This window comes from Chiloscyllium plagiosum, unplaced genomic scaffold, assembly GCF_037043375.1.
Source record: "Chiloscyllium plagiosum isolate Xiang-an unplaced genomic scaffold, Cpla_swu_hap1 HiC_scaffold_5, whole genome shotgun sequence".
In the NCBI taxonomy this organism is placed as follows: domain Eukaryota; kingdom Metazoa; phylum Chordata; class Chondrichthyes; order Orectolobiformes; family Hemiscylliidae; genus Chiloscyllium; species Chiloscyllium plagiosum.
The window spans coordinates 62,834,653-62,846,686 of record NW_028270143.1 but is presented as its reverse complement, the minus strand read 5'-3'; the positions used below and the strand labels follow the sequence as shown (position 1 = coordinate 62,846,686).

Sequence of the window (12,034 nt, the reverse complement as noted above, 5' to 3'; positions counted from 1 at the left end):
CTGATTGATTCTCTAGATCATTTCAGAGGGCATTTAAGAGTGAATCGTAATGCTGGGGATCTGGCGTGACATGTAGGTCAGATCAGACAAGGACACACTTCCTTCCCTAAAAGATCATTACTGAAACAGGGGAGTTTTTACAAGTGGACTCGTTCTCTAATAGGCTAACTTTTTAAATCAAGATGATATTGATTTCATTTTCCATTATTTCCCAAGGTGGAATTCCAATCCATATCACCAAACCATTAACCTCAGACCCTGGATTACTAATCTAGTGACATGATTAATGTATCAACACCTCCCCGGAAGTGATATCGCACAAGTTTCCTGAAAGGAATGCAAAGGTTAAAACAAAATGAAAATAGTTTTACTGTCATAGACAGAGCCATACAGGGGGAGGTTTCACTGCTGGAACACTTGCTTCAGTGGCACAATTCCCCACTCATGCCTTCCTCTGAGGAGTGGGTTCTCAAACCCCCACCATTACTGACGACATTCACAACATATAGCTCGTAAACGAGAGATGGGTCTAAATTAGAGTGGTGCTGGACAAACTCAGCAGGTCAGGCAGCATCCCGAGAAGCAGGAAAATCGACGTTTCGGGCAAAAAGCCCTTCATCAGGAATGAGCTCACTTTTGCCTAGTAAACGAGAGATGTCCATTAGGAAATAAGATGCCCATAAGGATTTAGAATAGCGATTCTTTCTGATACGGTTACTTATCAGGAGTTAATATCTTAGAAATAAATATGTTTACAATTCCACGACTCGTTGCAGGTGCTGCAGTCCGAAAGTGTGTAATCTGTATGAGACCTCAACGATTTACAAAAAAAAATGCACGATGTACAGAATTTGTTTGCTGTGAACGGATTAAGTCTAAGATTTCACAGCTATGTCACAACAATGTGAAACAGAATATGATTAATTAAATGTCATTTATCTTTGTTCTAATAGTAATTTTAAACACCAGGAGATACACTGAATTCTAATTGGGTGCTTGACAAGTTTGTTTTTGCACGATTTTCTATCCCTCCCACTTTTCGCTGACGAAATGTTGTTGTTTCAATCCAGTGTAGTCCGGAAGCCGGACCGTGGTGTGCTGATCCAGTTTGTAGAACGCGTTCAGTTCCTTCGCAATGGCAGAATTCGGGAAAATAACAGGTATGGGATCGAGAAGGAGAGGGGATCGAGAAGGAGAGGGGAGCGTCTCAGTCTATTTTTTTTGCAAGCATTTCTTGGAAATGTACTTATTCCGAAACAAAATTGACTTGAACTTCCTTAAAAGTCGCTGGGTTCTAATTCTGTCGTTGGTATCAAATGTTTGTTGGATTTGTTCTGGGGAAACTGGCTTATGAGTTCTGAAATGTCAATGTAGTCATTCCGTGTTCACAATTACGATTTTTTAAAGAAATAATTTCGTTATTAACTTGGTTATAATATTTGTACTCCTGTTATCTTTGTGGATTATCTGAACGTAGGAAACTTAGTAGCAAACAGTCTTCCCAAACTCAAGTTAAAAATCACACGACCAGGTTATAGTCCAACCGGTTTAATTGGAAGCACTAGCTTTCGGAGCACGCTCCTTCATCAGGTGGTTGTGGTGGACACAATTGTAAGGCACAGAATTTATAGCAAAGTTTACAGTGTGATGTAACTGAAATTATACATTGAAAAATAGCTTGATTGTCTGTTGAGTCTTTCATCTGTTCGAATACTGTAACATAACAGTTAACCTGAGAATGTAACTTTTTAAAAAAAAAATGAAAGAAGTGAAACTAACATGGTCATTCTAACAGATGAAAGACTCCACAAACAATCAAGGTATTTTTCAATGTATAATTTCAGTTACATCACACTAAACTTTTACTGTAAATTCTGTCTTATAATTGTGTCCTCCACAACCACCTGATGAAGGAGCGGCGCTCTGAGAGCTAGTGCTTCCAATTAAATCTTTTGGACTAAAGCCTGGTATTGTGTGATTTTTTAATTTTGTACACCTGAGTCCAACACTGGCATCTCCAAATCATTCCCAAACTCAGTCCCATTGACCTACAATGGCTCTTTCATTAACGTTCAATGGTCCCTGGTTTAAAAAAACATCTGTGCCTCCATTTTAAAATTCACATCTTTATTTATGAACTCCTCCCTATTGCTGTTATCTATTACAACACTTAGATGTGTGCTCCTCTAATTCTGGCTGCTTAAACATTTATAATTGAATTGATCCCATCAATAGTGACTACCTAGGTCTGAGGTCTAGAATTCTCTACCCAAACCTGGGACTGCCTTTCTGCATCTGTTAAAGGAGGAAAACACTTTTTAACATTTGATTTTAACCAAACTTTTGGCTGTTTCCCTGAATATCTCATGTGGTGTCATGTTTTACTTTATAATGCTCTAGTTGGAATGTTAAGGGCACAGATAAACCTAAATAATTGTTGTTGATATTGTGGATATTACAGTATGTTTTAGTGTCCTTAAGTAGAGAAATAAAACCAAAGAGATCTAAAATCTATTACAGTGAACTTTTTAATGTGAGTTCTGGAAACATTTGCCAGAAAAAAAATGACTTGGGTATTTTCATTTCTTCACATGAAATAGTTTAACAGAAATATGTTTTTCATCCTGTCATGAGATGTCAGTGTCAGTAGCTAGGGCAGCTTTTATTGCCCATCCCTAACTGCCCTGAAGAAGTTGTACATGCTGCTTTGAACCACTGCAGTCCATGGGGTGTACGGACACCCACAATGCTGTTAGGAAGAGAGTTCTGGGATTTTGAAAGAAATTCAGAATGGTGTGTGACTTCGAGGGGAACCTGCAGGTGCTGATGTTCCTTTACAACACCTGTTCTTGTCCTTTTCTAAGTGGCAGAAGTCACAAGTTTGAATTGTTCTGTTGAAAGTAATTAAGTGAGTTTCTATGGTGTATTTTGTAGACAATAAACACAGGCTGCTGTACATCAGCTGTGAAATGAGTGAATGTTGAAGATAATAGATGGAGTACCAATTAAACATGTTGTTTGTTCTCTGTGATATCAATCTTTTGAGTGTTTTTGGAAATACAGTACACCCATCTAGGTGCAGAGAGTGTTACATCATACTCCTGACTTTTTATACCTTGTAGATGGTAGACATGCACTAGGGAGACAGGAGGTAGGCTACTCAATGCAGAATTCCTGGCCGTTTATCTGCTGTTGTAGCCACAATACAAGAAGGTGTTTAGTATGCTTTCCTTTATTGTTCAGAGCATTGAGTATAGTAGTTGGGAGGTCATGTTGCGGCTGTATAAGACATTGGCTAGGCCACTTTTGGAATGTTGTGTGCAATTCTGGTCTCCCCTGTATAGGAAGGATGTGAAACATGAAAGGGTTCAGAAAAGATTTACAAGGATGTTGCCACGGTTGGAGGGTTTGAGCTATAGGGAGAGGCTTAACAGGCTGGGGCTGTTTTTCGTAGAGTTTTGAAGGCTGAGGGGTGACCTTGGAGGTTTACAAAATCATGAGGGGCATGGATAGGTAAATAGATAAAGTCTTTTCTCTGGGTTGGGGAAGTCCAGAACTAGAGGACATAGGTTTAGGGTGAGAGGGGAAAGATTTAAAAGGGGCCTAAGGAGCATCTTTTCCACACAGAGGGTGGTGCGTGTATGGAATGAGCTGCCAGAGGAAGTGGTTGAGGCTGACAAAATTACAATATCTACCCATTTGGATGGGTAGATGAATCGGAAGGTTTTAGAGGGATATGTGCCAAATACTGGTAAATAAGACTAGATTAGTTTAGGATATCTGGCTTGGGCGAGTTCGAATGAAGGAGCTATTTCTATGCTGTATATCTCTATGATTCTATATGGCTGCTCCAGTACAGTCTTGGTCGATGATAATCCCCAGTATGTTGATAGTGGGGGTTTCAGTGGTGATAGGTAAATTCTTTCTTGGAGATGGTCATTGCTTGGAAGTTAGTGTAGTGCAAATTAGATTAGATTAGATTTAGATTAGATTAGATTACAGTGTGGAAACAGGCCCTTCGGCCCAACAAGTCCACACCGACCCGCCGAAGCGAAACCCACCCATACCCCTTCATTTACCCCTTTAACCTAACACTACGGGCAATTTAGCATGGCCAATTCACCTGACCCTGCACATCTTTGGACTGTGGGAGGAAACCGGAGCACCCGGAGGAAACCCACGCAGACACGGGGAGAACGTGCAAACTCCACACAGTCAGTCGCCTGAGGCGGGAATTGAACCCGGGTCTCTGGCGCTGTGAGGCAGCAGTGCTAACCACTGTGCCACCGTGCCTTTGGCACATATCCCTCCACCGTGCCGCCCACGTTACCGACCACTTCTCAGCTTAAGCCTGGATGCAGCCTAGATCTTTCTGCATACGGGGTGACAGCTTGTTGTTCAACCTGGTAAAATCATCAGTGAACATTTCCACTTCTGACCTCATGATAGCGGAATGTCATTGATGAAGGAGCTAAAAATGGTTGGGCCTAGGACACTGCCCTGAAGAACAGTGGCGCAGTGATAGTGGCCATAATTTCTAGGTTCACATCTCACCTGCTCCAGAGGTGTGTAGTAGCAGTTCCGAACTGGTTGATTTGAAGGAAAAAATACCTAAGGAATACCTTTTTTGGGGTGCTGAGATGATTGATTGCCAACAGCTACTATCTTTGTTTGTGTTTGATATGAGACCAATATGGGAGTTATTTCCCTGATTCTCATGACTCCAGTTTTGCTCGGGCTCCTTGATTCAGTACTCACTTGAATGCAGCCTTGGTGTCAAGAGCAATCGCTCTCCCTTAAGTCCATGTATCGTAGAAGAGTAAATGAAAGGCACTTCCAACGTGTACTTAAAATATAATTGCTGGCGTATTTTAGACTGGAGGTGGAATGTGTGCAATGTTCCATTACCAGTTAATGGGATTAGATTGTTTGGTCTAAATGTCACCTCTTACCCTCCTTTAGATGTTCAAATATCCCGCCTCTTCAAATGTTTACATTGTTTTACAGATCTGAGCCTAAGGAAACATTTTCTGAACCAGCTAATGTATGTTTTTTTAAAAAAAACTGTGACATCTATGGTCCTGGATCAATATGATAGCTCTTCCAAAGCTCTAATTTATTATTTTAATCATGCAGCTACATAATATAGGATCGTGATTCTCACTTGGACAATTGTGCCCATGTATTCAGATCGAGATGTCGTCCTGATTGGACCAGTTGTTTTTATTATTAAGCATATGGTCTTTCTATGTATTCTTCACTACTTGCAGACTTCAAAAATTCACCCGTGTGTGTTCTTAACAGGGATTTTAAAAAGATCACGAGACAAAACAGCAGCTGGAGAAAAAAAAATACAATTAGGCAAGATCCCTGAAGTGATAGAGCGAACTACAAATATAATTGAAGTAAAAACAGAACAAGTATAGAACAACATAAACACAGAACAGAAAATAAACTCACATAGCAGAACAACTGTAGGGAGTAAGGGGGAAAGTAACAGAGCAAGAGAGGGAAACAAGAGGAGTTGAAATTATCTAGATTCATAGGGGAAGTTTAATATTTTTGAAATTAATGAAATTAGGAACTTCAACAATAGGGAGTGAGTAACAGATGTTTGGAAAGTGTAGCTTTCATGACCATAGGGAATCCCTGCTTTGTATATTACATTCTAGCCTTTTATAAATCAAACATTAATGAATAGCTAAGACCAACAGTCCTTTTGCTTCTTATATGGAAGAACTTCATCTTTTAGAATAAGATTGATAAAATGAAATTCGTGCCTGAGGTAAAAGGTTCAAATCATAAACATTTTTAATGCATAGTACATACAACAATACTTTCCTGTGCAATAGGTTTAACCAATTCATAAATGTGATGTTTGTAAACCTGTATGAATTTACTGAAACTGGGAAAATATTTGCAGAAATATTTACTCTGTCAGAGTAATTTATTTAGTAAAAGCTTTCTTATGGACCAGATAAATTCCCTCAAAATATATTAAGAAGATAGCGTGGATCCCAGCCTTTTCTTATTTTTAAGGCAATAGTAAGGCATTGCATTCCAGAAGAAATTCTTTTTTTGAGACAGAACATAGGTGTTCTGCGATGTGATCACCCGATCCTATGCTTCATTTCTCCAGTGTAGACTCTGAGTTTGCAGTTCTCAACCACTTGAACACACCACCTTGTTCCTTGGCTAGCAGTTCAGTCTCAGATTTGCTGCAGTGCTCCAATGCAACTTAGCACAAGCCAAAAGAACAGCACCTGATTTTACACATGGGAACTGTACAGCCTTCTGGACTCAATACTGAATTCAACAATTTTTAAGGCTTGAGTAACCTTGTCCCATGTCCTTATGCAAACTCTTATACATCAGGTCTTGTTATCACATGGTCTACTATTACACACAAGGTTTGCCCGAAACGTCGATTTTGCTGAAGCTCCTCGATGCTGCCTGAATTGCTGTGCTCTTCCAGCACCATTGATCCAGATACTATTACACACAACCCATTGTAAGCCACTAATTGTCCCCATTAGTAGCTAATCATTCTCCCAGGCTGATCATTGTCCACTCCTTTCTATCCCCACTCTTTTGGGCTCTGGCTCCACGTATCTTTTACTCCTTATCCCACCCACCCCCAACCTATCTCCTGCATAAAAACCAACATTTTTCTAGCTACCATCAGTTCTGAGGGAAAGGTCACTGGATCCAAAATGTTAACTCTGATTTCTCCCCACTCATTGTATCCCAATTTTTAAGAATATCCCCATTATCCAACATAATTTGAGGAACGTCCAATTCAGAAATACCTGAACTTGGTTCTTTACTCTGTTAAAACCAGTGACGCATTCTCCTTTTGCTTTCCTTTTCGAGAAAAATAGCTTTTGAGCATATTTGCATGACACACACTGTAAGACTTCTTTCTATCTGGCATTCTTATCAAATAATTCACCTCATCAAATTGAGAAGGAATTGAATAAGGCCCACTAAACATGCCTTTTAAGTTTTAAGTCCCACTGAGAGTAACACGAACACTTTATCTCCGCTAGCAAGATTAGGAAGTTTTGATCTCGTTTGCTTCCTGTTTCATCACATGCTGTGCTGCTTTTAAATGCTGTTGAGTGTGTGTTACTGAAAAAGCACAGCAGATCAGGCAGCATCCGAGGAATGGTTGATGAAGGACTCCAGCCCGAAATGTCGATTTTCCTGTTCTTCGGATGCTGTGCTATTCCAGCAACACACACTCAACTCTGATCTCCAGCATCTGCAGACCTCACTATCCCCTACTTTTAAATGCTGTCTAGCCATCTCACCTGCTGCATTTTAATCTTTCCCTAAAATGTGATACATAGTGCAAATGTGTGGTCTCTGAACGCTGATTCACCAATTTCTTCTTAATCAATTTCATTGGTCCTGCCACAATGCCTAAAAACTATTTCAAATGGACTTAATTTAGTTGATTCATTAGATGCGTCCTTAATTGCAAAAATTACAGATGGAATTTCTTTATCCCAACACTCTGATAGTCTTGATTATAAGCCCTCAACATGGTCTTTTAAAGTTTGATGCCACTATTCTAGTGCTTTCTGTGATTCGAGTACACCATGAATTTGAATTGTTTTATTCCGAAGCTATCCATAACTTACTTGAATAATTTTGATGTAAAATTTGATCCTTGATCTGATTATATTTCTGTGGTAGTCCGTATCTAGTTTAAAAAGAATTGAGTAACTCTTCCACAATCCTTTTAGCTGTGATGTTGTGTAATGGAAAGGTCTTCAGAAATGTTGTAGACACATCCATTATTGTCAATAAATACTGATTCCCACTTCTTGTTTTAAGTAGAGATCTTATGCAATCAATTAAGACTCTTGTAAAAGGTTCTTCAAATACAGGAATAGGTATTATGTTGCTGGTTTTGTCATTGTCTGAAGTTTTCCAATTATCTGACACACATGACATGCCTGGCAAAATTCAACCACCTCATTATGCAGCCCAGGTCAATAAAAATGTTCTTTTTATTTTGGCTTGAGTTTTCCTTACTCCCAAATGACCACCTATTAGTAATTTGTATGCTACCCTCAACATCTCCTTTCTATAAGAGACAGTGAGGTCTGCAGATACTGGAGATCAAAGTTGAGTGTGTTGCTGTGCTTTTCCAGCAACACACTCTCCTCCTTTCTGTAACCCACTGGTAATACAACTTGATGAACTTCTGCCCATTTTTCATCCATCTGAATATGTGATAGTCTCTATTTCCTCAAGTCTTCATTTTTAAGATGGTAACATTCTAGGATACTTCTTTGTATGCTTTTGATACAGCTTTTGTATGCTTTTGATACAGCTGCTTTATTTTATTTTTCTTTTTGTTGTAATTCAGCTATTTTCTCTAAACTAAAAATATCTACTTTGTCCTCCACCTGTTTCCCTTAATTATTGATCAAACATTGTTTCTGATAATTAAACTGCAACATCCTTCAACACTCCCTGGTTTCTCCTCATGTTTCAAGCTGTGGTTTTGTGACTTTATTAGCACACAGTCAGGAAAAATCCCAGGATAGTTGCTTGATTTTCCACTAACTTCTTAAACACAGTAGGTATGACTGTCAACTGTGATCCAGCTATACCATTACCAAGGATAAACTATATTTCTGGAACTGAGAATTTCTCTATTACTCCTACCACCACTTCACCACTTTTCATTGGACTCTTTATCCTCATTTTATAGAATGGAACACTACTCTTCTCACCATGAATTCCTCATATTACCATTTTTCCCTAAAATATTCCTTCTGAACTACATATCTCCTCATCTCAGTACCAATGATTGACTTGCTCCCATATCTCTTAAAATCTTAATGTCTTTATCTGGCCCTTCTGTCACATATAAGTAAACCTTATCCACACAAGTAAATTCTTTAACAAAATCTGGCACTTTCTTCTCCGCCAATCCCCTAACCAGGTTGTACCTTTTATTTTACAGCTTTTTAGCTTCCACAATGCTTTCCTTTACCACTTCAACAAAACTCAGTGGCTCATCCTGTTCTCCCACATCTGTTTTCCCAGTGATTTTTTTTCTGATTCACTAACGCTGCAACTTCATGCGGTAAACTTTATTACAGTGAAAACACCTGAGCTTTTTTTTTTAACTTCTCTTTTCCACTCGTGGATTTATTTTTGAATTCCTCCAAATAATCATCTCTCTCAGAGTATCATATATTTGATCGATTTTCAGTGCCCTTATCCACCTATCAAAATTACTTTGTTTGATCCTTTCAAACTCTGTGTATGTTTCAGATTCTTAAAATGTTGCCTGTAGGCTCCTCGCACTAGCTTGTATGTACTTAAGATGGCTTTTCTCACCTCATCATACTTCCCACATACCTCCTCTGCTAGAGATGCAAATACCTCACTAGTTCCACCTCCCAACTTTGTTTGGATCAAGAATACCCATATGGTCACTGGCCATTTCATTTGTTTAGCCACTTTCTCAAATTAAATGAAAGGCTTCAACGTCCTTCTTATTGAACTTTGGCAATGCTTGGACATATTTAAACAGATCCCCACCTATGATGGCTATGATAAAATTGCTTTCCATCACTGCCCTCATCACTACTCCTATTTTTCACCTCTACCGACATGACTTTAAGTTGATTTTGGAGGTTGGAGCTGAAAACTCCAAGTTCAAAATTCCTCCCTTTTCTTCCTCCCTTCCTCCCTTTTCTTCCTCCCTTCCTCCCTTTTCTTCCTCCCTTCCTCCCTTTTCTTCCTCCCTTCCTCCCTTTTCTTCCTCCCTTCCTCCCTTTTCTTCCTCCCTCCCCCCCCTTCTTCCTCCCGCGCCCCCTTCTTCCTCCCTCCCCCCCTTCTTCCTCCCTCCCCCCTTCTTCCTCCCTCCCCCCTTCTTCCTCCCTCCCCCCCTTCTTCCTCCCTCCCCCCCTTCTTCCTCCCTCCCCCCCTTCTTCCTCCCTCCCCCCCCTTCTTCCTCCCCCCCTTCTTCCTCCCTCCCCCCCCCCTCCCTCCTCCCTCCCTCCCCTCCCTCCCTCCCTCCCTCCCTCCCCCCCCTCTCCTTCCCTCCCCCCCTCTCCCTCCCTCCCCCCCCCTTCTTCCTCCCTCCCCCCCCCTTCTTCCTCCCTCCCCCCCCTTCTTCCTCCCTCCCCCCCCCTTCTTCCTCCCTCCCCCCCCTTTCTTCCTCCCTCCCCCCCCCTTCTTCCTCCCTCCCCCCCCCCTTCTTCCTCCCTCCCCCCCCCCTTCTTCCTCCCTCCCCCCCCTCTTCCTCCCTCCCCCCCCCTTCTTCCTCCCTCCCCCCCCCTTCTTCCTCCCTCCCCCCCTTCTTCCCTCCCCCCGCCTTCTTCCTCCCTCCCCCCCCTTCTTCCTCCCTCCCCCCCCTTCTTCCTCCCTCCCCCCCCTTCTTCCCTCCCCCCCCCTTCTTCCTCCCTCCCCCCCCTTCTTCCTCCCTCCCCCCCCTTCTTCCCTCCCCCCCCTTCTTCCTCCCTCCCCCCCCTTCTTCCTCCCTCCCCCCCCTTCTTCCTCCCTCCCCCCCCTTCTTCCTCCCTCCCCCCCCTTCTTCCTCCCTCCCCCCCCTTCTTCCTCCCTCCCCCCCCTTCTTCCTCCCTCCCCCCCCTTCTTCCTCCCCTTCTTCCTCCCTCCCCCCCCTTCTTCCTCCCTCCCCCCCCTTCTTCCTCCTCCCCCCCCTTCTTCCTCCCTCCCCCCCCTTCTTCCTCCCTCCCCCCCTTCTTCCTCCCTCCCCCCCCTTCTTCCTCCCTCCCCCCCCCTTCTTCCTCCCTCCCCCCCCTTCTTCCTCCCTCCCCCCCCTTCTTCCTCCCTCCCCCCCCTTCTTCCTCCCTCCCCCCCCTTCTTCCTCCCTCCCCCCCCTTCTTCCTCCCTCCCCCCCCTTCTTCCTCCCTCCCCCCCCTTCTTCCTCCCTCCCCCCCCTTCTTCCTCCCTCCCCCCCCTTCTTCCTCCCTCCCCCCCCCTTCTTCCTCCCTCCCCCCCCCTTCTTCCTCCCTCCCCCCCCCTTCTTCCTCCCTCCCCCCCCCTTCTTCCTCCCTCCCCCCCCTTCTTCCTCCCTCCCCCCCCTTCTTCCTCCCTCCCCCCCCTTCTTCCTCCCTCCCCCCCCTTCTTCCTCCCTCTCCCCCCCTTCTTCCTCCCTCCCCCCCCTTCTTCCTCCCTCCCCCCCCCTTCTTCCTCCCTCCCCCCCCTTCTTCCTCCCTCCCCCCCCTTCTTCCTCCCTCCCCCCCCTTCTTCCTCCCTCCCCCCCCTTCTTCCTCCCTCCCCCCCCTTCTTCCTCCCTCCCCCCCCTTCTTCCTCCCTCCCCCCCCTTCTTCCTCCCTCCCCCCCCTTCTTCCTCCCTCCCCCCCCTTCTTCCTCCCTCCCCCCCCTTCTTCCTCCCTCCCCCCCCCCTTCTTCCTCCCTCCCCCCCCTTCTTCCTCCCTCCCCCCCCCTTCTTCCTCCCTCCCCCCCCTTCTTCCTCCCTCCCCCCTCTTCTTCCTCCCTCCCCCCTCTTCTTCCTCCCTCCCCCCTCTTCTTCCTCCCACCCCCCTCTTCTTCCTCCCACCCCCCTCTTCTTCCTCCCACCCCCCTCTTCTTCCTCCCTCCCCCCTCTTCTTCCTCCCTCCCCCCTCCTCTTCCTCCCTCCCCCCTCCTCTTCCTCCCTCCCCCCTCCTCTTCCTCCCTCCCCCCTCCTCTTCCTCCCTCCCCCCTCCTCTTCCTCCCTCCCCCCTCCTCTTCCTCCCTCCTCCCTCCCTCCCTCCCCCCTCCTCTTCCTCCCTCCCTCCCCCCTCCTCTTCCTCCCTCCCTCCCTCCCCCCTCCTCTTCCTCCCTCCCTCCCCCCTCCTCTTCCTCCCTCCCTCCCCCCTCCTCTTCCTCCCTCCCTCCCTCCCCCCCTCCTCTTCCTCCCTCCCTCCCTCCCTCCCCCCTCCCCTCCTCCCCTCCCCCCCCCCCTCCCCCCCCCTCCCCTCCCCCCCCCCTCCCCCCCTCCCCTCCCCCCCCTCCCCCCCTCCCCTCCCCCCCCCTCCCCCCCTCCTCTCCCCCCCCC

The 12,034-nt window shown here is 45.1% G+C and overlaps 1 protein-coding gene across 1 annotated transcript in view; it reads left to right on the top strand.

Moving 5' to 3' along the window:
- Positions 1 to 1,041: 1,041 nt before the first annotated feature.
- The window catches only part of LOC122549916 (uncharacterized), a 47,543-nt gene continuing 36,550 nt past the window's right edge, over positions 1,042 to 12,034 (top strand). The window contains exon 1 of the mRNA XM_043690139.2: positions 1,042 to 1,160. Within this exon, the coding sequence (XP_043546074.2) occupies positions 1,136 to 1,160 (25 nt within the window). The 5' untranslated portion in view covers positions 1,042 to 1,135. The remainder of the gene's footprint in view (positions 1,161 to 12,034) is intronic.